Below are 26,305 nucleotides of genomic sequence, written 5' to 3'. Positions count from 1 at the left end.
AATATTCAGACATCTACAACGTAAATGCGCTACCCACCTTGAGATATAAGTTCTAAGGTCTCAGTATGGTTACAGCAGCTGCCCGGCCCTTCAAACCGAAACGCATTACTGCTTGACGGCAGTAATAGGCAGGGTGGTAGAACTACCCGTGCGGACTCACGAGAGGTCCTACCATCAGTATTTACGCAAATTATAATTTTGCAGGTGTGATTTTTATTACACGATGGACACACCTTCACCGTGGAAGTCAATCGTGAGCATTTGTTAAGTACGTATATCATTAGAAAAATTGGTACCCGCCTGCGGGATTCGAACACCGTTGCATCGCATACGAATGCACCGGACGTCTTATCCTTTAGGCCACGATAACTACAAAATCTTCTAACATACGACAAAAACGTTTTATTTTATAGTTCCAGATGTTTCTAGTGTGTTGGGAATCGACTGTTTCACAATCAATCGCATCTGTCACCGATTATAGCCCCATTCTAATAAACTAACACCTAATAAAGCTGAAGCTTATTAAGGTTGTTGTACATTATTCTGGGTCTGACGTAAAGTTGGTGGTAAAATGTTTTATTAGACTCATGAGGATGTGTTTACAGCCCACTGAGTTTCTTGCCGGATCTTTTCAGTGGATCGCGATTTCGATCCGGTGGTAGATTGTGCTAAGCACTGCCCTTGCTAGGGCTAGTGTTAGCAAATTCTCTCAGGTTGAGCCCGTGAGCTCACCTACCCGTTTGTGCGTAGCTGGAATAATCTCTTAGGCTACCAACAAAAAAAGGATGGATGCCTATATACTTTGCCTTTTTTATCCCACAACCACTCCAAAATAATTGACACTTGGTCAAATCTCAAGGTGTCACTAACCAATTCAATTTTCAATTTTCATTAACTCTAGTACACATTTAAAAGTATCTATACTATAAAAAAAGTCTTCCAATTCTAGAAGATAAATAAAAACTCACCCAGTACTACTAGGAATACGACGCAAACTAAATTTCCTGTTCTGGGATGCATATTTAAATCTGAAACAAACAAAAATTATTTGTTAAAGCGATTTCTTTATTGACCCTAACCTCTGCCTGTTTGGACAGTCAAAACCTATAAAAATCAGAAAAACAATACGTATGACTATACTAAGACTACTAATGGTGGTAGGACTCTTGTGAGTCCGCGCGGGTAGCTACCACCACCCCGCCTATTTCTGCCGTGAAGCAGTAATGCGTTTCGGTTTGAAGGCTGGGGCAGCCGTTATAACTATACTTGAGACCTTAGAACTTATATCTCAAGGTGGGTGGCGCATTTACTTTTTAGATGTCTATGGGCTCCAGTAACTATTTAACACCAGGTGGGCTGTGAGCTAGTCCACGCACCTAAGCAATAAAAAAAAACATATTCTGATCTATTTTTGTGATTGAGTGCTTACTAGCGGCCTGGAGGTCTTTCCATTTTCACCAGGACAGATGGGCGAGCAAAGACTTAGCCAAGAGGCCAAGAGGGCGTATTCTGATGTATCACTGGACAAACAAAACGCATTGATTCTATGAAACAATTTTTGTTTGATCATCAAATTTTTGTTTTATTAAAAGACTTTCATCTTGAAAAACACTCAATATTAATAATTATAGAGGCGTGATTTTTTTTTTCTACCTAAGCTGATAGCCTTGAGTGGCTATATCAGCGTCGCCTTAAGTACTAGGTGAGCTCACGGGGCTCAAATCTGTTGACGCTGCTAACACGAACCCTAGCAAGAGCCGTGCTTCGCAGAATCTACCACCGGATCGGAAACGCGACCCACTGAGAAGATTCGGCGAGAAATTCAGGCGAGATTCAGTGGACTGTGTCTGAGGGTTAATTTATGACCGGTGCTTGAGTTACCTAAAAGCACCGTTAGCGGATCGGGAGGATCCGAAATGACGTGTTTGGGGCGACGGCGACTGCTTTCCATTCTGTCCGCAGGATCGGGAATGGGAGGCGTGAAGGAGCTCATGTTCATGATTAAGTCTAAGTCTCAATTTAACTCGCAATACGACTTAAACACAATAAAGAGTAAATAATTAACAAAACCGCAACTAAAGTTCGAATACCTCGTGACTTAAATTTCTTATAACATTATATTTTTTGCCGAAAGCGAATTGTTTAATTCGGTAGTAATGAAAATGAATGGAAAAAATGACAAATTACAAAAAACAAAATACAAAAGCAATATTATGCGAATTATGAGGATTCTACTAATGGACGTGAACTAGCATTGGTAGCCAACATTACTTAAGTAATTGCCGCACAGCAGTAGTTCCGGTTTGAAGAGTGGGATAGCCGTCGTTTTGAAGTTGTCGTGGCCTAAAGTATAAGACGTCCGGTGCATTCCTGTTGAGCGAGGCACCGGTGTTCGAATCTCAGGTGGGTACTATTTTTTCTAATGAAATACGTACTCGACAAATGTTCACGATTGACTTCCACGGTGAAGGAATAATAACATCGTGTAATAAAAATAAAGCCCGCAAAATTATAATTTGCGTAATTACTGATGGTGGTGGTGGAGGTGGTGGTACCTACCCGCGTGGACTCACAAGAGGTCCTACCACCAATTATTGAGTGGTAGTTAAAGCGGAACTAAATAGCTTCATCGCTACTCGATGCCCAAATGTCTGGTACTGAAAAGGTAGAATAGGCGATATAACGGTAGACAGGACTTTGGCTCTGCCCCTGGCATTGCTGACCTCAAGGGGTGACGGTAACCACTTACCATCAGGTGGATCGTACGCTCCTCTGTCTACACGGACAATAAAAAAAGCAAGGTCGCGAGGTTTACAAGCTACGAACCGCCAACTGAGTTCACGGGCTCAACCTGAGAAAACTGGCGAACACTAGCCTTAGCAAGAGCAGTTCTTCGCAGATTCTACCACCGGATCAGAATCGGGACCCATTGAGAAGATCCGGCGAGAAACTCAGTGGGCTGTGTCTACGTGCTCTTTTGTAAAATTAACTAAGTGGGACTATTGTAATAATATTTTCAGAAAACCACTCAGATTTTTGCATTCAAATATTATTTCACACCAAAAACAAAAATAGTTGAATAATTTAATTAATACAATATACTTGAACTAAAAGACACAATGACAAAATAAAATTATAATTTACATTAATACGTCATACTTAATTTGTAGGTAATAAACACATTAGGGATGTCAACCAGAAAACGGTTGAATAAAATATATTTAAGTACATATAATTTTAAAATTGTAGGACAAACAAAAGGTATATTTTTTATGAGTTATTTCATTACGATTATCGTAAATGAGTCTGTAACAGGCACAACCGATAATGTACTTCTATGTTATATATATGGTGTTAAGTAGTTACCAATGGACATCTACAAGGTAAATACCCTCATCTTGAGACATGTGTGTTTAGGGCGAGTTTTTTAGTTAATTTCTTACAAATTTGAGTTAACTTTGACGTGGTCGTAAACGTTAAAAAACTCGCACTAAGCACACAGGTCCCGCTTAGGAACACACCGTGAAAGATGCTTCGAAATATGCTAAGTTAACAATCGTAAGCTTACGCAGAAAAAAACCCGAATAGTAAACAATAAAAAATATTTTAAAAGAATTGACAACCCTAGTAGCGTTAGCAGCAGGATTGCAATATAATATCTTATTTTGTACGTAAATCACGTCATTCTTGTTAGATGTACCTATTGTCAGATGTCAGATTAGTTACGAAATAGTCGGAGAGTCGACACGATGGCTAACTCAAGGCTTTGACCCTGGTAATAAATTAGTCGATTATTTTTTCTGTGCTATGCATCTATCCTTTCAATACTTCTTTATCAAATTATAAGGAAAATCTCGTATATTCAATTTTTTTTAAATACCAAAAAGTTATATGTTTTGCGGATATGCTTCGACAAACGAAATTAGGCTCTATGGACATAACGTCAAAGTCTCAACTGCACAAATACCTCGATTACACTTCGGGCTGCGACAAATACTCAACTCTAATAATGTTCTGGATGATAGATAGCATTCAATGTTCGGACTAACAACCTACAAAATTACCAAAACAACGAAATAAATGTAAATAGTTGTCGAGATAATTTAATTTACGTTCTAAAGTCGTAAAATCTTATGAACTTACAATTCGTATGGCATAAGTTAGTATATGTTCAAGAACACGAACTTACGCTCTTATTTATAAGCGACTAGCTGACCCGGCAGACTTTGTAGTGCCTCAATCGATAAATAAACTTAAAACAAACAAAAGGAATCCGTCCGGAAGGGGGATACAGCAAAGGAAAAACAAAATTGTTATTATTATTTAATTCCGAGCATTTTCATTCATTTATTTACCTTTTAAACCTTCCCTGGACTTCCACAAATAATTCAAGACCAAAATTAGCCAAATCGGTCTAGCCGTTCTCGAGTTTTAGCGAGACTAACGAACAGTAATTCATTTATAGAAGAAGGTTAAAACTAGCATAAGTAGGCCTCTGCTTACAACTCAAGTCTTCTAATAAATCTCCTTAATGGAGTTCATGCCAGAGTAGGGTAGTAAGTCCCAAAGGCGATTCCTTGAAACGCATTGAATGAAAGCAGTGCACATACTAGTTGAGAAAAACTAGTGACCGGTTTTCCGATGGCAAAGAGGTCATGGTCTCAAAAGATATTTTTATTGCCCTTGTAGGCAGACGCCAGAAAGAGCCAGAAAGCCAGAGCCAGTCAGATAGAAAGAGAGGTGATAAGTCATGTTATCCAGAAAGAGAGGTGACAATTTAAAGAAGCTACTGGTAACAAGCAAGGTATGCGGAAGAAGGTCCAGAGACAGAAGTCCAATGAGCTGGTCGGGCCAGATACGCTCTACTCTCAACACTTCAATCCACGTTGCCATTCACCCACTGAGGACAGGCAGGATTCGCGCAGGATAATCCAGGAGAAAGTTATTAAAGGATATCCACCCAATGCTGAGTGTAGGTGTAGTGTAGTCTTGCCTTTCGCATCCATTCCCTACCAGATATTTTGACCAATATTTTTGGTCCACCTCATTGGTTGGCTGCTCATGTTACGACGTCCAGTACGAGGTCTCCACTCCAGTACCATGTACGTATTAACCTACCTCAATAAATATTTAATGCAGAAAATATTGATTATACTGTCAAGTTTTAAGTTTGCTGTAAATCTGTACATTCGATGCTCTTTTATTTATTTATTGTATTGACGGGTAGACCAGCTCACAGCTTGCTGTTAAGTGGTTACGGGAGCCCATAGACATCTACAACGCCAAAGCCGCTACCCACCTTAAGATACGAGTTCTAAGGTCTCAGTATAGTTTACAACGGCTGCCGCACCATCCAAACCGAAACGGTTCAAACTGCTTCACCGCAGATATAGGCAGGGTGGTGGTACCTACCCGTGCGAACTCACAAGACGTCCTGCCACCAGTAAAGATTCACTTCACCGCTGCACCTTCGATTTTGAACCACAAACCCGATCCAAATGAAGAATCGATGAATGGTCATTGATCAATGGTCATCAATAACATTATAACGTCAGACTAATTTTTCTACTAACTGTAAGCGCCAACAAAATCGTATACAGTAATAAATTTTAAACAATTGACAATTTCACGCACCACCGCCAATCTTTTCAATGTCTTTCTCGAGGCTAAATCTCGACAGTGAATACTATTTAAGCAGTTAAGGACATCCTGTGCCCTTCGTGACCTTGGGCTTTAGATCGTTATTTGTAGAGTGTTTGAAAGTAAAGCCATTATCAAGAAAGAATGATTCAGAGAATGAATTTTTACTATAAGATTATATTGCTTTCTGTTCTAAATGGGCACGAAATGCTTATGAGATTTAAAAACTGGATTTAGCTAACATTACAACATTTATCATAAGCTTAGTGAGATAATTGTTCATTAGTAAGACAAAAATTCAAAAATACATCATTTCTTTTCATCACAAACTCAACACCTTCTCAAATCTACTTCGTGCGTTCGATCATGATATGCCTGGAACGCATTATTTCAGCGGCCGGACTATAAATTAGAAATCGAATAAATACGAGTTGGAAAAAAAATAATTAAAAAATTGATTGCCTTTGTAGAACGACCATACGCCCCACTTGTGTACTATGCACTATCTACCTGACAGCATTCCCGAAAAATTCAAATCGTGCGCGACCAGAAAAATTTGGCAAAATTCAAAACTCTGTTTGGTCCACCACCACCACCACATCTCTTCCCGTGAATGCCTAGATGGCGACTAAATGATTCAGTGGAGTATGAGCAGCAGCGTTCTCTAAGTATTTTATCAACGCACTGCCACCAACTGGCATTTACTGGTGGTAAAGTGTAATGTTAACCTACTTGGGAGAATACCACTGCGATACTTCTACCGCGAAAGTTTCTACGAATTATAGGGCATGACAATCGTTGTACAATGAAATCGAGTCTACGACTTCACATCTCGAGGTGAAAAGCGGCTTAGCCCACTGAGTTTCTCGTCGGATCTTCTCAGTGGGTCGCGTTTCCGATCCGGTGGTAGATTCTGCGAAGCACGGCCCTTGCTAGGGTTCGTGTTAGCAACGTTGTCATGTTTGAGCCCCGTGAGCTCACCTACTAGTTAAGGTTACGCTGAAATAGCCTCTCAAGGCTAGCAGCTTAGGTAGGAAAAAAGAAGAAGCTGAATACGAGCGAACATATGACGGGCGTCTTGTCCACTAGGCCACGATAGCCAAAAATTTCACTTACATATCGATAAAGACAAAGCAAACGGGATCGAGTCACGCTAGTACTTGACAAACTTAGTCTACGGACACGAAGCTTGCGATGGCCGAGCGATGGCGACAGCGGCGCGACGGCGATGTATACAAAAGCATTGCACAGTAGGAGTGGGTGATATAAATCGTATATAGATTCAATATCTATATATCGCAGCAATATCGTTGAATCCGATATCGCCCCGCACGAAATCTATATATCGATATCAGCCGATACACGATATTGCTCGATGTGATGCGCATCGCCATATCGTACCGATTCGTGAATCGAAATCTATATTTCGATATCAGCCGATACACGATATTACTCGATGTGATGTGCATCGGCATATCGTACCGATTCGTTAATATCAGCAATATTCGTTTGGTTCGTATCGAATCGGCCAGAGTGAGTGAGCGCACGATAGGGATATCATGTGATGAATGAAACAGAAACAGGCATTATCCATACAATTGTAAACCTTATATTTAAGTCCATATGTCTGTAGATTATTCTTAGCGTATCAGCAGGATACAATTAAGGAAAGAAGTTTCAACTTTCGACCCTAACTTGAATGCAGTATAGCCTATTTGCATCGTTGAATTTAATTTCACGCGCTTTGACCTTGAACTAGAATTTTTGGACAAGTGTTTATAAATACTTAAAAGTTTTTTGTGTTTGATTTTTAAAGTACACATTTTTCTATTTTTAGTTGAATCCAAATAATTGAGTTTATTTCTTGTGTTTGTATTAAACTTTTGAAATCTACACTCTTTTGGTATATTTTGTAATTTTAAATTAAGACACAAAATACTAAAAACTGAAAATAATGTAGCCAGTCCTAAGCCTGGTAAAAGCATGAAGGAAAGTTTTTTTGATATTTTTATTTTCATGTTCTTTTTATTACTTTAAGATCATATTATAAATTGATATCAGAAAACCAACCGTATAACGTTGACTTAAATCTATATCTACTACGATATTATATCAGCGTATCGTTTCAAATCTCAAATATCATGAATCGAGAAAATCTACTAGCATCCATCAATATATAGATTCAGAAAATATATAGATTCAATATCCGATATTGATCCTCGATATATAGATACGATTCGATACGCGGCAAAACCGATATTACCCACTCCTATTGCACAGTATGGAGACGGGCACGAAACGGGCGATGGCGGAGCGGGGCGATCGAGCGATGTACGGGCGATGATGGGGCGACGGTGACGCGGAAGCGACGAGAACGAACTAGTTTGGTTTCGTCGCTTGCACGGGTACACAGTGTTGTGTTCAGTTATTATTTTAGTAATGGAAATTGATAATGAGGAATTTATAATTTAACAAGGAATTTAAAATTTCATTGAATGCCACCTTAGTGCGTAATAAAGCGTAGAAAATTCTCCCCAATAGCGTCTTCGTTGATTTATTGGATGAACACCATCTCTAAGTAATAATAATAATTCCCTCATCAGGGGCTAGGCTCCAATAGTTCTTTTCGACGTAAACTCATGATTCGCACAACACTGTATGAGCGCGACTGCTCGCCAGCTTGTTTTGTGCCCGCGTGAGATATCGCTGCCTGACCGCCCCGTGTCGCGTCGCCTCGCTGCCGCCATCGCTCAGCCATCGCAAGTTTCGTGCCCGTAGACTTAAAGTTACCGGCAAAAGAAATTATGAATGCGCTAATGAATTCGAAGCGTCGTATCGTCGTTAAGTTAAGCCGTTTAGAAAACAAATAGTCACGAACAAACAATAAACAAGAACTTAATGGCCACGTAAAACAATTTGTTTGAAAAATTTTTTATGAAAAAATAAACACATGAGATAAGTTTCTTTGTTCGATTTTAGCTTACTGATAACTATTTGTTTGCGAAGAATCCGTTTCAAATGATTCGCGATGGTTTATTCGTGACTTACAGGTGATAAGCGGTTCGGTGGTGACCATTGCTGGTTTTAGAGTTCCGTAGTCAAACAGCTGTAACGAAACCATCGTAATTACACCGTGACTGTGAATTGGAAAAATACACTTACTCTAAAACCCTCTGATGTTCAGAAATAACTGGTGTACTGGTGAAAACTGAAATAACTGGTTCACTGGTGGTAGGACCTCTTGTGAGTCCGCACGGGTAGGTACCACCACCCCGCCTATTTCTGCCGTGAAGCAGTAATGCGTTTCGGTCTGAAGGGTGGGGTAGCCGTTGTAACTATACTGAGACCTTAGAACTTATATCTCAAGGTGGGTGGCGCATTTACATTGTAGATGTCTATGGGCTCCAGTAACCACTTAACACCAGGTGGGCTGTGAGCTCGTCCACCCACCTAAGCAATAAAAAAAAAAAAAAAAAAAAAAACACTAGGCGTGCAACCTAACCTAAGCATCAGCCCGCTGAGTTTCTCGCCGGATCTTCTCAGCGGGTCGCGATTCAGATCCGATAGTAGATTCATTCGCGAAACAGCTACTCTTGAGTTGTTAGGTCTCCTTTAGAGGCGCTTGGGTAGCTGTTAGCAAATCTCACCCCTCCTGACTGAGCCTTTACTCGCCCACCTGCCCTGGTAAAACTGAAAAGGCCTCCGGGCCACCAGTTAATTCTCAAACATAATTTTTTTCTTCTGAAAACACCTAAATAATGAATTATGTGTGGCCAATCCATTTACTATATAAATATTGGATGTCATCAAAACAACTTGATTTAATCTCGGGTTTAAAATTTTTATTTTACAATTTCGGACTTTAAGAAATACCTGAAAAGACGTCACAATTTTGACTAGTCTGTCTAGATTAAAAAATCAGAATCAGAGTTAGGAACAAGCACGAGTGAGATCGTTCATACCGCTCGTATTGAGCTTAACTGAGGCCTTATAACTCATGTCTCAAGGGACATTTGGCGACATTTACATTGTAGATGTTTATGGGCTCCGGTTACCACTTAACACCAAGTGGGCCGTGAGCTCGTTCACTCATGCAAGCAATAAAAAAATACGCGATTTTTAATGGGGGGATTTTCTCCTGTTTTCCGAACTTTTCCAAGAAAGATGTTTGCTCCGACCCGGAATCCAAATCGGACTACTTGCTACTGTCGCTAAAATCACCTTGAAGCTGACGTGTCAAAATATAACTTTATTATTTACTTTCAACTCCAACAATGAAGCTTAATTTTGAATACGGAACCCTCGCGTGAACTCCGACGCGAGCTTGTCGTTTTAATGCTTTCGACTAATGATAATAGCTTGTCCGGTTATTCATTAGAGCAGTGATTCTCAACCACTGTTCCGCGACACTTTTGTGTGCCGCGAAATTTCAAAAGTGTGCCGCCAAATTTTGCCAATATATAATGATGTTAATATTATTAAATTATATCAAATAAGATTTTCTTTATTATTAGCTTGTAATTAATCCCTTTTTAAACGTTTAAATATTATTAAAGCATATATTAGTTTATTTCGTATATTTAATGGTTTTTATAAACGTTTTATGCAGTGTTTTAGAAAGTAAATAGTTTAAATCTTTTTCTTTGTGTGCCGCCAAATTTTAAAATCGTTAAATATGTGCCGCAACAAATAAAAGGTTGAGAATCACTGCTTTAGAGGTACGGGTGAGCGACTCTCAATACCTCTAGTTACTACTAGTACATATAACTATAAATAAATATATTTCATAACTACATCTGTATCGAGAAGTGAAAGACTATTTGGTTTTAGCGAAATTTTTGCAACTTTACAGCAGTTTAAAAGTTTTAAATTTCGAAAGATTTTTTTTCCTTGTCGTAGCACTCTTGTCAGAGTCGTCGTAATAGTCATCCAGTATCATTGCTGTGGGCAGATGCTATGCGCCTCACGAGCAATCACCACTCTGGAACGGCTGGACCGATTTTGACGAGACTTTCACTGACAGGTAGCTGATGATATAAAGAGTAACTTAGGCTACTTTTTGTAGATTAGTTTCGCCCCGCGGCGTCACCCACGGTACGACAATAACCGCGGGTAACATCGCGGTACTCAGCTATCAATAATAATATTTAATGTTTCCGAAGCGAAGCGAGGGCTGGACCGATTTTGACGAGACTTTCACTGATAGGTAGCTGATGATATAAGGAGTAACTTACGCTACTTTTTTAGACTAGCTTCGCCCCGCGGCGTCACCCGCGTTACGACAATAACCGCGGGTAGCAACGCGGGACACAGCTATCAATAATAACATTTAATGTTTCCGAAGCGAAGCGAGGGTGGGTCGCTAGTCAAATATAATAGTCAAATATTTTTTTGTTTATCAGCCGATTTTCTAATCCGATTATTTATTGTTAATCTTTATTCTTATGAAAGACAAAACAGTTTTACTTCCACTCCTACAAGAAATACTTAATATTTGCTTACAAACTAAAAAAGCATGCAATAAGCATTAAAAGTAATAATTTTGCATGCGCTAGAAAAAACATGACTTTGATCAACATTGTTAATGCAGTTCTGCGCTTTACCCTACAATAATTTGTAACTGTATTGCCAAGAAAAAATACTAAAGTTTTTACACCGTGCTGAGTTCATTACTAGCGTGTGTACTAAGTGTAAATAAAATACATTGCATGCAACTACACATAAAGATAATATTAATGATTATTACAATACGTGTAGAGTCTTCAAAAGAGACGAATTTTCGTAATGTTTCCATAGAATTTGAGGTATTACTTTGTTTTTTTTTTGTTGTTGTTTTGTTTTGTTTTAAAAATTTTAAAAACAACAAAAATTGCTTTTACGACTTAACCTCGCGTTTGTTATATTCTATTCGACGACAATCCGTCCGCGTCCATTAATGTGGTTCTAGATGTTTCCTCGACAAGGGATAATCGAAGAAAATACTGGTGGTAGGTGATATGAAAAGTAGTGAAAATGAAGTCGTCGTGGCCTAAAGGATAAGACGTCTGGTGCATTCGTATGAAGCGATGCAACGGTGTTCGAATTCCGCTAGCAGGTACTAATTTTTCTAATGAAATACGTACTTAACAAATATTCACGATTGACTTCCACGGTGAAGGAATAACATCGTGCAATAAAAATCAAACCCGCAAAATTATAATTGGCGTAAATACTGGTGGTAGGACGTCTTCTGAGTCCGCGCGGGTAGGTACCACCGCCCTGCCTGTTTCAGCCGTGAACTAGTCATGCGTTTCGGTTTGAAGGGCGGGGCAGCCGTTGTAACTATACTAAGACCTTAGAACTCATATCTCAAGGTGGGTGGCGGCATTTACGTTGTAGATGTCCATGGGCTCCGGTGACCACTTAACACCAGGTGGGCTTTGAGCTCGTCCACCCATCTATGCAATAAAAAAATTAACGTATCAATTTAGTCTTCTAGGCTTTACATACATACACGCTCTAACCGAAAGACACCGGGCGTATTCGTATGCATTGAATTCTTTTTATTTACGAATTAACTTTGATTAATCACTGGCACTAAATTTAAAATATGTTTTCCAGAAATCAACTACAATAAAAATAAAAATTATGCAGCAATTGGTTTTGCGGACCATTTGGCGCCCCCCTTTGTGAGTTGCGCACGATGCATGATGCCCCCTCTTACCTCACCCCTCGCTACACCACGGCTTCTATACCCACCACGAAAGCTCATCTACTAGATACAGATTGGAATGTTACGATACGAATAGCAAACAAAAAAGAAAATAACATTAATTTTGTATGTCCATTCCGATTTAAAACTACTTTCAAATACTGTGAACTTGTCGTGGTCAGAGACGACTAAGATTTTATTACATTTGAATATTAAGTATAACTAACCATCTAATAAAAAAAGCCCACTGAGTTTCTCGCCGGATCTTCTCAGTGGGTAGCGTTTTCGATCCGGTGGTAGATTCTGCGAAGCACTGCTCTTGCTAGGGCCAGTGTCAGTAACACTCCGGTTTGAGCCCCGTGAGCTCACCTACACACGTTAGGGCGAAGTTTAAATAACCTCTAAAGGCTATCAGCATAGATAGGAAAAACTTCGATCATCAATAGTAACTAGTAGTTACTAGTAGATTATAATAGTAACTAGTAGTTACTAGTAGATTATAATAGTAACTAGTAGTTACTAGTAGATTATAATAGTAACTAGTAGTTACTATTGTTGATCGAAGAGGAAAAAAGAAAAAAAAAGAAAAGAAAAAAACGCAGCGTCATAAAAATATTTGTCAATTGTTTTTTTTTGTTTTTGTAACTGTTTACGATCTTTAGTGTAGCCAAAGTTCAAATTGGTCCGTTTTCCATTTTGAAAATATTAATATCAAGATAACGGGACCAAACTATCTAAAATGAATCGTCAGGCATCAATGATTATGGTCGTATATCGGTTATCAGACGACCACTAATTACTGTCAATAAAATAACACGCAAACATACCTTTCGCGTAAGACTACTAAGTTTCTCGCCGGATCTTCTCAGTGGGTCGCGATTCCGATCCGGTTATAAATTTTGAGAAGCACTACTCTTGCGGGCTAGTGTTAGCAATTCTCTCAGCTTGGACCCGTGAAGTTTGAATAGTCCCTTAGCTACTAAGGATTAGAGAAAAAATATTGCGTAATTGTGCACGGTCATCTCCGCAATGACTTAACTATTAGATAGGCAGTTTTCAGTATCACCGATTTATCACGAGATAACCAGTGCTTTTGAATATAATAGGTTGGTTACTTAAAGATATGTCAATATCAAGTACTTTAATATGACGAAACGTGATCAAAATTTTGTCATCCAGACAGGCACCGCAGACTTGATTAATCAAACAATAATAGACTTCTTGTCTACGGAATACATTTCATTCTTACATGAACGTTTAGTGTTTTTTTTTCCCACCTATGCTGATAGCCTTGAGAGGCTATTTCAGCTTCGCCCTAACGTTTGTAGGTGAGCCCGCGGGGCTCAACCGGAGAGTTGCAATTTACTTGTACAACTAGTCTAGCGGTCCCGCAGTAGTCGAAATTCGACTATAATTAATTGAAATTATAAGTTTGTACTCTATTGTCTATTGAATAATTGTATTCTATTGTCAGATATATACTTCTACAATCACAGATTTCGCCAAGACTATGTACACTTTAGGCAAATATTAATAAAAACAAACAATATTTAATCTATTCTCAATTTGACCACAGACTATAAGCAATAAGAAAAGTTTGATAATAAACAAATAGGATGCATCAAATAGCGTGTGTCAAATACACGGTAGTGTGTGTAATGTTTTTTCTTATTGATTTAATGTATTTTTTATGCATACTTTACAAAAATATTAACATTCTGCACTCCTTCTCTATAATCTCTATAAGTGTGGGAAATTTCATTTTCCTCCGTCCGCTCAATTTTCGGAAAAAGGGATGCAAAGTTTTTGCTTCACGTATTAATATTATATAGATTACTGACAAAATTGATTAGACCTAATTAAAACTACTTTTACGATTTAGTTTCGCGTTTTTAAATACTACTACTACTACTGTCAAAAGAGCGTAGTTTAGTTTTAGTTTTCTTTTTTAGTTTACCTGTGTTTGGCTACTATTAATAAAATTAATACATAAGTTTATCTTACTTTAAGATACATAATATAATTGTAAAAAATTAAAAATTAACCATGCAAAGATGATTAATATTAAAAATATCACATGTTAAACCTTTAAAACACTCTCCTGTAAAATTACTAAATTTTGAAATTATCTATATATTAATACGTGAAGCAAAAACTTTGTATCCCTTTTTACGAAAATTACGCGGACGGAGGAATATGAAATTTTCCACACTTATAGAGAATATAGAGAAGGAGTGCACAATGCTATTTTTTTTTAAAAGAATGCTTAAAATATACATTAAATCAATAAAAAAAACATTACACACACTACCATGTATTTGACGCACACACGCATGCATACTATTTATTGTCATACTTTTGTTCTTGACGTCTGTTGTCAAATTGAGAATGGATTAAATATTGTTTGTCTTTATTAATATTTTTTTATAGTGTAGCCTTGGCGAAATTTGTGATTATAGAAGTATAAAATACAATCATAATAGTGTGCAAACTTACAATTCCAATTAATTATAGTCGAATTTCGACACTGCGGGACCTCTAGTACAGTTTTAATGCGAGAATACGATATATTCCTTCGTGAATACTCAGACAAGCCGGACAATAAATACTGGCGGATCTCGACAAGGTCAAATTAATGAGCTAAGCAACAAGAAGTTCCACGATCGAATCCGTGACAATTAGTATTCTACGCATGGAATTCATTAATGAATAGTACGGTGTCCTGTTATATCACCTTTATGAAGTAAAATACCGTTAAGTCGTGAAATCGAAAACACAATTGAGGCCATCAGCGTAAAAGTGGTCTAAACCACAATTTTTAAAAATTGGTGCTTCTAAATTGCAATTTATTTGAAACAAAATAAATTTTGACGCAAAACCAGCCTATCCCTAGTTTCCGCGATAGATAACAGATAGCTTTGTAAAAATTATTTTCGCGCGTCTTGTTTTTGCTTGCGAAGTAGTGTAGAAGTAAATTCAAACCTCCATACTAGCTATGATAAGCTTAGGCCGCTTTTGCGCTGATGGCCTCAATTTTAAGAGGTGTGGGAATTATAATTATTCTACCGTCGGTCCTACGCTCGATTCTCAAGAGGAAGTATTTGGAATTCCCTCTTTCTGTTCTTTTTTTCCATCTCCAGGACTTTTGTTGATGTTCCGAACACAAAAAACAAATGTGTTTTGGTTTGAAAGGCTGCTTAGCCGTTGTATAATTTCGGAATTCTCGTCGTGATATCTATGAGCTCCGATAATTACTTAACGCTAGGATAGCCGTCAGTTTGTTCACTCGTCAATCTATATAAATAAAAATGAATTGCTATTCGTTAGTCTCGCTAAAACTCGAGAACGGCTGGACCGATTTGGCTAATTTTGGTCTTGAATTATTTGTGGAAGTCCAGAGAAGGTTTAAAAGGTAGATAAATATGAAAATGCTTGGAATTAAATAAAAATAACAATTTTGTTTTTCCCTTGATGTGTCCACCGTCGGACGGGTTCCTTTTGTTTGTTTTAAGTTTATTTTATACAAAAGCTTAGGTCTTTTATTTATCGATTGAGGCAATACGAAGTCTGCCGGGTCAGCTAGTATAATATAAAAAAAATTGTTAAATAAACCATTAGACCAATACGATTCTGATACTATCTAATATACAATCCGCTATCATCATCTCCGTTCAATAAAATTCTTTATTCTATAAACACAAAAGTTTAAATTACGAATTCTAAAACTGTAATGTGGATGTTATTTCTAAGCATTTTTGAGCTTGGTTAGTAATAGATATATCTTCAACGCGTCATGTGAATAGCACGATAGATGCAACACCTAATTTAAAGAATTGACTTTGGTACCAGTAAAATATCTACATCGTGTTCCTTTTTTATTTCCTAGTAAACTGATAGAACTGTATATCATATACATCGTGTTCCTTTTGGACTTCCTTGCAATCGTTGACAGGACTGTTTAGCAATAAAAAGCAGCTAATAACGTTGTTCACATTAAAGGCGTTAAATGCTTTTAGCGCTTAAATTGCAGAAAATGTTTCCACGGGAAAACACCGAGGAGTTCATTGCACTTTAAAAGGAAGATTGATATTTTTATTCACGAATTTCAGATGACGATCTCATCGCTTATCTACCATTTGGAATGTTATCCGTTGAATAGTCATCACTAGGCTCGCAAATCGATTTTATCTTGTCTTTCAATTTTATCCACAAAAAGTTATTTCGCCCGAATTTTCTTAGTTAGTCCTACATAATATTATTTTATAGGTAACTAGCGGACCCGGCAGACGTTGTCCTGTGAATGCATACACAAAAATTCATTCAAGTCGATCCACTAGTTTAGTAGCAGTATATATAAATAACCTACTACTTTTTACTGGTGGTAGGACCTCTTGTAAGTCCGCACGGGTAGGTACCACTACCCCGCCTATTTCTGCCGTGAAGCAGTAATGCGTTTCGGTTTGAAGGATGGGGCAGCCGTTGTAACTATACTGAGACCTTAGAATCCTACCGCAAAGTAGGGGGCGGCATCTACGTTGTAAATGTCTATGAGCTTCAGTAACCACATAGCACCAGGTGGGCTGTGAGCTCGTCCACACGTCTAAGCAATAAAAAAAAAAAACCTCGATACCGACTGCAGCGCCATCTGCCGGGCTGATTTTTGAATTTAAACCATCCAGGGCGCTAACTAAGCGCATACAAAAAAATTCATTCAAATCGGTCCAGCCGTTTAGGAGGAGTTCGGTGACATACACACGTACAATAGAATTATCTATATATATAAAAATGAATTGCTGTTCGTTAGTCTCGCTAAAACTCGAGAACGGCTGGACCGATTTGGCTAATTTTGGTCTTGAATTATTTGTGAAAGTCCAGAGAAGGTTTAAAAGGTAGATAAATATGAAAGTGCTCGGTATTAAATAAAAATTACAATTTTGTTTTTCCTTTGATGTGTCCCCCGTCGGACGGATTCCTTTTGTTTGTTTTAAGTTTATTTTATACAAAAACTTAGGTCTTTTATTTATCGATTGAGGCACTACAAAGTCTGCCGGGTCAGCTAGTATAATATATAAATAAGATTAAAAGATTAGGCAACCCGAGGGCTGTGAGCATTTCATGAAATAAGCTAAGACATAAAACTCGAAGATAATTAACATAGGTAATGTGTGCCGGTTCGGCTGTGTTGCGAAGGCTTCTATCCTTGACCGCTCCGTACGGTTCGTGTACTATTCAATGCAGGATTGCACAACAGACGTGTAATTCTACTAAATAAACTCGCAACGTCGCACTAATTCGGACAAGTATTTTGATATCATTCTCTCGAGAGTATCATTCGCACACTGGGTTTCTCGCCGGGTCTTCTCAGTGGGTCGCGATTCCGATCTGGTAGTAGATTCTCTCGGGTTCGACCCGTGAGCTGACCGGTCTGTGCGAAGTTGGAATAGCCCCTTGGTACTAGTTGGTACTTGGTACTAGTTGGTACTTGTTACTAGTTGATACTGGGTAATAGTTTGAATAGGTTACTAACGATTAGGTAGGGGAAAACAGTGACGTTTTAGAGAGCGTGTATGCGCATGGAGATATATCTGAAAGTCGCATTACAATAATCCCGTGTTCTTGAGAGTAATATCTTTTTAGTATAGATCATGTCAGAGATAAGACGAATTTTTTTTATCGATAAAGCCTCGCGATTGTTTGTCGTCACCAAGAAAATTTCTAAATATTCAAGTCCACGTTAGGAATCATAAAAAAATTGCTTGCATTTTATTCTACTACCAATTTCAATTGGACCAGTACCGATCAACGGTGAAATGAAAAAAACATAGCAAAACAATTTTCTTTTTCTTCTTTGTTTGCACCTTATCCCACTAGATGGGGTTGGCGCAGCGATTTTTTCTTTTCCACTACCTCTATCAGCCGTCATCTCAACACTCACTCCTCTCTCTCTCATATCGTCATTCACACATTCCATGTTTTCTTCGGTCGACCTCTTCCCCCTCTACCTTGCACTACCATTTCCATACATCTCCTAGTCACATGCATCTTCTCTCTACGCATCACATGTCCGTACCACGCTAACCGTCCGCTCTTCAAGTTATCAATCACCGAGGCTACAATGATATAGCAAAACAATATAAGCGGATAAATAAATCTGAACTAATTAGAAACGCTATTTAACATTTACCGCTTCGTGAATACACAATATAAGGCGAAGTCAACTCGCGGCGCCCAAATACGTTAATCCCCACCGAATCAGCTGATCTTAAATACATTGCGTGTAATATTTAAAAAAAAAACATAGGGTGTTTTTTTTTGTAATTGCTTAAGTTTTTTTTTTTGCTTAGATGAGTGGACGAGCTCACAGCCCATCTGATGTTAAGTGGTTACTGGAGTCCATAGACATCTACAACGTAAATGCGCCACCCACCTTGAGATATAAATTCTGAGGCCTCCAGTATAATTACAACGGCTATAGTTACAACTAGCATAGGAAAAAAAAGGTACTAAAAAAACTGAGACATTAGAACTCATACCTCAAGGTGGAATTTACTTTGTAGATGTCTATGGACTCCGATAAACAGTTAACACCAGCGGGCCGTAATAAATAAAAAATAAAAAACTAAAAAAAGTTCTGAAGCAACACAACCTTTAAAATAAAAATACAGTGGAGTTGAGAACCTCCTTCGTTTTTGAAGTCGGTTATATAAGTCCATATTATGTTCGGCTATTGTAAATATATCTTTGAAGCGCTGTCCCGGAATTAATGATTTGTTTTTTCTTAATATTCTCGCAACAGAAAATTTACAGAACGTGGACTTTTAAAATTAAAAATATACCAAAAATCTATTTCATTAAACTAACTGTACATACATCAGGTAAAATTTCACGAATTGCTTAGTGAAAATTTAAAGGAACATATTATTTAGTAGAAAAAGAGCAAATAACTAGAAATTACTTTAAAAACATCTACAGTTTAAGCACTAAAAGATGGCAGACTCACTTGACGGCAAATGGACACCGCCGTCATGGACTTTGACACAGTCAAGTATGAAACTGATAATACATATTAAAATAAAAAATCTCTTCTACACTTATTGTCGTTCCCAAGTATTAATATAGTTTAAAAATTAAATCTATAATATAAATAATTCTAATTTCTTTGACATAAAATGTTAATTAAATTAAAATGTATTTCAAATAGCAATTTCAATTTGTATAAAAAATAAAATTTGAATTTTTAATTTCTAAAATCACATTTTAAATTATAACAAAATTTAAATAACAAATTTAACCAATAATTGTAAAGATTGTATAAAAAAGATCAAAAAAAAGTATGTACTCACACACAGATTCCTTATTCGAAAAATAAATAAATACACAAAAACAAAAAACAAAAAAACCGTCAACTGTTATATAATACTTTAAAAACACTAAACACGAAACTATCACAGTTTAAATAAACCGCCAAAAATAAAAGGCGCGAATTTAATTTCTCGAACGAAGCGGTTCGTATTTCGAACGCGTTCGATTGCATGCGGTTCGCGAACTGGAAATGACCATGGCGTATATCACCTGTTGGTAGCATCTCAGCACGTAAGCCACTCAAATACCAACGTGATAATAATACGAAAGCAATATCATACCTTAACGCTAAGACTTTAAGACGCAAAACAATTTGTTCCAGATATCAGCTTGTCTGTTCGTCAATGGAACATAAAATAATTTAATTAAATACTTAAAATTTTTAGCGTTATTAAAATGTAGATACGGCCTTGATCGGGTGGAGGTCAGAATTTTTGCACGGAATTTAGTTTCTTTTTTCTATTTATTATTTTTTGCATTTACATATTACAGTTTTACTTAAACTAGTGGCCGCCCGATAGTCAAAATTCGACTGTAATTAATTGATATTATATATCCGTACACTGTTATGATTCTATTTTCAAAGACCATTATGATACTTCTATAATCACAGATTTCGCCAAGACTAGAGTTTAGATAAATATTGATAAAGACTAACAATATTAATCTTTTTTTTTTAAGGGGTTTTATGACCTGGTAACTAAGACCTTTAAGACCTTATATTTAGTAGTAATTTTTTGTTTAAAAGCATTCCTAATACCACTTCAACTATATACAACTTAAATAAATATGTATATCAATCTCCGGGTTCCATTTATAAGGAAACTATAGTCAGAAAACAAAAAACAATGTCCGAACTAAAGATTGGTGAGAGTAAGGCCGCGTTTCCACTAGGCAACATTTGGCGCGCTACATATTACACAACATGTTAAAAGTTTAGCGCGAAACTTTTGTTTAACATGCTTCACGGCAGAAATAGGCAGGATGGTGCTACCTACCCAGACGGGCTCACAACACGCCCTACCACCACTAATCACGCATAATTTTTTTTGTTATTGCTTATATGGATAGGCGAGCTCACAGTCCACCTGGTGTTAAGTGGTTACTAGAGCCCATAGACATCTACAACGTAAATGCGCCACCCACCTTGAGATATAAGTTCTAAGGTTTCAGTATAGTTACAACGGCTGCCCCACCTTTCAAACCGAAACGCGTTACTGCTTCACGGCAAAAATAGGCAGGGTGGTGATACCTACGTGCGGACTCACAAGAGGTCCTACCACCAGTAATTATACCACCATTACGCAAATTAAATTTTTTGCGTGTTTGATTTTTATTACGCAATTTTTATTCCTTCACGGCGTATGTCAATCGACAACCATCGTCACGTACGTATTTCATTAGAAAAATCGGTACCCACCTGCGGGATTCTATTACCGGCATAGTCGCATTGCTCCATACGAATGCACTGGGCGTCATTTAAGCCGCGACGAGTTCAACGACCCACCTAGTACTTGTGAAGAACACATAGAACAATGTTCTCGGTTTCAGGAAAGTTTCAATTGTCCAAATTAATTTCAGGACTCTAAGCTAACCCTCTAAGCTCTCTAAGTCTCTTTAAGCCTCGTCTCTGTGAGACATATTGTTATAAAGCTCGGGTAACAACATATCGCAATCAGATCTGGAATCATGCAGAGCTGGAAAATGACTCCAGGCATTGTAGCCCATTTTCCGAAATAATTCCTCACACCATTTTCCTAATTTCGCGCACCCAGCTTCCCAGTATTGAAATGAGCATATAAAGGGGATTGCCCACTCTCCATAGTGTGCTAGGCCCAAGATGGACATCAAATATTACTATAAAAATGTACTGATTCAAATTCTTAAATGTATTGGATATCTAAAAAATATATTGAAATTGACGCCACTATTATAAAAAATATAATAAAAATAAAAACTCGTTTTGAGGTTAATTTTCTATATAAATAAGTGTCGGATTGTGAGATACTTCAAGAACTTTTCTTTTCTTAATGTTTAAGATGTTCCTAATTTATTTTTATCCAATAGGGTATAAAAACACACTTAATTCTTTAAATATCTATATTTTCTTCATCTTCATACACAATTAGTATCATCTAAAAATAGCAAAGGAGAGCATATACACGGTTTTAAATCTCGGTCAGGGTAAAACCACAATTCACACAATGTTTTTTAGTCGTAGTATGAAACGTTATTGATAAAAGTAAAATAAATCGAAGAAAAATCAAAACACATCCATTTTGTACGCAAGCACAACACCACAAGCAGCAAGCGAAGTGTCAGTCAGTCAGATTAAATTCAGTGTTGTCAGTATAAAGAAAAATAATTACATGAAATTCATATATCGATTATTTTTTTAAATAACCGATAATTGATTTATATCTTAATCTTTTTTTACGAGTACACATTATTTTTTATGTTTTTGTTTTAGTTGTACATATTTAAATAACAATACTAGTAAAGTTTTTTTTATTGCTTAGATGGGTGGGCGAGCTCACAGCCACCCTGGTGTTGCTAAGTGGTTACTCGAGCCCACATACATCTACAACGTAAATGCGCCACCCACCTTGAGATATAAGTTCTAAGGTCTCAAGTATAGTTACAAGTTAAAGTCCAATGGGTATGTCTTCGATGTTATTTTATGTGCATAAAATCCATTAAAATCGTTTGATTAATGATAATACTTAAAATGATTTATTTATATGTTTTATTTATATACTCAAAATATTTACTTCATACGTAAAAGGATTTGAAGCTGGCAATATTTTTCCCGCAAAAATAAAAATCCTTGTTTTTTCAATAGAGTTACTTTTTTTAAACTACTTATTGTAAACTATAGTGGCGCTTATTTGCAAGAAAGTAAATGCATATTTATTTATGACAAAATTAATGCACTAAGTATTTTTTCTATAATCTATTGTCCGCTTTGGGCCGAAAATGGGCCATCCCCTTTTAGCATATGACACTATTTTAAACAGTAAAACCATCCCACAGTCTAATACTAGGTATTACTGGTAGCAGGACCGCTTGTGAGTCCGCACGGGTAGATACGACCGCCCCGTCTATTTCTGCCGTGAAGCAGTAATGCGTTTCGGTTTGAAGGGTAGGGCAGCCGTTGTAACTATACTGAGACCTTAGAACATATGTCTCAAGGTGTGTAGCGCATTTACGTTGTAGATGTCTATGGGCTCCAGTAACCATTTAACACCAACCAGGTGGGCTGTGAGCTCGTCCACACATCGAAGCAATAAAAAATTTTTTTTTGACGTAAATTTAAACGCATTAAACCAAGTAGAAGTTTAATTAAAAAATCCTCATTACGTAAGAAGCGTGAATAGAATTTAATAGACGGTCAATAAAGAAAACATTCTAATGAAAATTTAATAATATCGTATGAATTGTTTTGTTTAGTTGAAAATTTGAGCTCCTTGTAAATTTAAAACACAAGCTAATTTCGTTTTCAGCTTCCATTCTCGAAGGTTCCGGGGGACTGTGAGATGATAATATTTAATTAATGATCATTATTGCTGCTCTTTTAATCACGGCCCTACCAATGCCAGTGAGAGAAATTAGGGATAGAATTAGGGTGTTAACAAAGCGAATATGATTATGAAGTCTTATATCAGTTTCGACAATCCACCCTATCCATGATATGTAATATATATACGTCATATATCAATATAATACTAGAGGTCCCGTAGTAGTCGAAATTCGACTATAATTAATTGGAATTGTAAGTTTGTACACTATTATGATTGTATTTTATACTTCTATAATCACAAATTTCGCCAAGACTACACTATAAATAATATTAACAAAGACGAACAATATTTAATCTCAATTTGACAAGACGTCAAGAACAAAAGTTTGACAATAAATAGTATGCATGCGTGTGTGCGTCAAATACATGGTATGTAGTGTGTGTAATGTTTTCTTTATTGATTTAATGTATCTTTTATGCATTATTTTAAAAAAATATTAGCATTGTGCACTTCTTCTCTATATTCTCTATAAGTGTGGAAAATTTCATACTCCTCCGTCCGCGCATTTTTCGTAAAAAGGGATACAAAGTTTTTGCTTCACGTATTAATATATAGAAGATATCAATATATGATGTATATGGTTGAACGAGAAAACCGATAAAATACAAATTCAAATTTAAAAATCCTAAAAACTCCAAACGCAAAACTCAACGAATAAAACATAAATACCTGCAATACTTCATTATGGGAAAAAAAATGTTAACCAAAATTATACACATGCAAATTTGAGTACGTTCATTGACGAAATTTAAATAAGCGTAGTATAATCGGGCGCCGCGAAAATACGCTTGAATACGTACGTACATAATAATATCTTAACTGAACCGAATTACGCTTAAGACCGTCGACAGCCGTTAAAAATCATAAGTAAATCTGTTAAGAAAGCCGCCGAATGGAAAAATCGAAAAACTTGTGTTCTGTAGTGGAAATATTTTCATTAGGATATTTGCTAAAATATCAATAAATCTATATATATATATATATATATATAAACTAGCGACCCGCCCTCGCTTCGCTTCGGAAACATTAAAACACACATGAAACCAAAAAAATAACATAAAAAAATTATAAAAAAAAGTAGCCTATGTTCATCAGGGACAATGTCGGCTTCTAATGGAAAAAGAATTTTTCAAATCGGTCCAGTAGTTTCGGAGCCTATTCGAAACAAACAAACAAACAAATCTTTCCTCTTTATAATATTAGTATAGATGAATTGCTCTTCGTTAGTCTCGCTAAAACTCGAGAACGGCTGGACCGATTTGGCTAATTTTGATCTTGAATTATTTGTGGAAATCCAGAGAAGGTTTAAAAGGTAGATAAACATGAAAATGCTCGGAATTAAATAAATAAAAAGGGTGCGTGTACTTATGTACGCGCGTAAGAAGTTATACAATTTTTTTTTTTTTTTAACGTTAATAATTTCATAATATTTAGTATGAATTTTATTAAATAATAATTTTGTCATTTATCCACATGTATTACTAAATAATACATACGGATAGTTAACCTCAATTGCATTGGAGCACTTGTGGGCAACTTCATTTCTGTTAATTTTGTGTCACGCGCAACGTAAAATTTCACTCTCATCAATTTTTCATAACGCGCCTAAAGAAGTATAACTTCAAAAATAACAATTTTGTTTTTCCCTTGATGTGTCCCCCGTCGGACGGATTCCTTTTGTTTGCTTTAAGTTTATGTTATACAAAAGTTTAGGTCTTTTATTTATCGATTGAGGCACTACAAAGTCTGCCGGGTCAACTAGTATATTTATAAATTTGCAAGACCGTGAGAGAATTTCGTACAATACTTAAACATCCTCTTTACTGGTGGTAGAACCTCTTGAGTCCGCGCGGATAGTTAATGACTTCCACGAGGCATGCAGGTGATGATAACGTCGTGGAATGGAAAAATCAAACCCGCAAAAACTAGGTAATGTGCGTAATTATTATATTGTTGAGACATAGATCTCAATTCTCTCGATATTGTTGTATTGAAGTTGTGATGTACATGAGACCAATGGGTAAGCACTTAACATAATATGGAATGCAGACTCGTTCAAGCGACTTAAGTTTATTTTAATGTAACATTAGCACACCGGAGGAGCCTTGAAGGAATCATTATCCTTTTGACTGCCATCTCCATAAGTGGCGCACTGAAGTAATTATCGTCACGTTGTCTATGAGCTTCAGTCAGCATTAGTGCGCTGACACCAGGAGGACGGGACGACGCGTCGGTGGCTGCGGTCCGCGGTGCCTTCGTCGCTGTTGTTTCCAGAGGTACTGTGAAATTGCAACCCGGTCGGTGGTGTATCGCGTTACGACCCGGCAGGCTGGTTCTGACCTAGCGGGGTATCCCGGAATACGGGCGGCATCGCCCGGGCGACCTGTGACGTTTGTCATCGACAATCGCATCGATGACCCGTCGAGCAACCTTGGGGTGACGCCGCGAGCTTAGTTGTAGTGTTGACCGCGGGAATCCCCCTACTCGGCCCGGTTCCTAACCCCGGGCGGAGATCGGACGTCGGGTATGAGAGTGCAAGGGGAGTCGCTTGGTGCGGTAAGCCACTAAGAATATCCTTGGGCCCGCTGTCTGCTCCCAACATCTGCAGACCGTCAAATCTCAATTACTCCGCGTCCCTCCCCAAAAAAGGCGTCGGTGAATACTTAACATCTGGTGGACCGTGAGCTCGTTCACCCGTTAATGCATTAAAAAAAACTACAGTACAATAAGATTGTTGGCATTTTTTTATTTTGTAATTTAAAGTAAATCAAGATAGTTAATTTGCCGTTTAGATTTATCCGCATACGATTTAGTCGATTGATTTTTGTGTTGAGTCGCTGATGCGATCTGGTTTTAAATTGACAATTATTGCAGTATTTTCTTCGGTTTTCCCGACTCTTAGACATAACTAAAACCACATTTACTTTGTCTTGCTTAAAGCGTAAAAGTAGTTTTAATCGACGATCATCGTTATCCCAAATAAGCAGCCATTAATAAACAGGGTCTCTCTAATCATTGTTAATATTTCTCA

At 37.2% G+C, this 26,305-nt stretch overlaps 1 protein-coding gene across 3 annotated transcripts in view; it reads right to left on the bottom strand.

Moving 5' to 3' along the window:
- Positions 1-26,305, bottom strand: part of LOC114243384 (multicopper oxidase 3) — a 135,488-nt gene that overhangs the window by 70,999 nt on the left and 38,184 nt on the right. For 2 of the 3 annotated variants that reach the window (XM_028174857.2, XM_028174856.2), the window contains exon 2: positions 969-1,028. In XM_028174857.2, the coding sequence (XP_028030658.2) occupies positions 969-1,020 (52 nt within the window). In that variant the 5' untranslated portion in view covers positions 1,021-1,028. Of the gene's footprint in view, positions 1-968; positions 1,029-19,674; positions 19,814-26,305 lie in introns of those variants that run through there. The other variant, XM_028174855.2, reaches the window with a different exon arrangement.

The sequence above is a fragment of the Bombyx mandarina genome, chromosome 28, assembly GCF_030267445.1.
Source record: "Bombyx mandarina strain Sakado chromosome 28, ASM3026744v2".
Lineage (NCBI taxonomy): Eukaryota > Metazoa > Arthropoda > Insecta > Lepidoptera > Bombycidae > Bombyx > Bombyx mandarina.
Note: the sequence above shows the minus strand (reverse complement) of the source record. Positions and strands in the feature narration are given on the sequence as shown.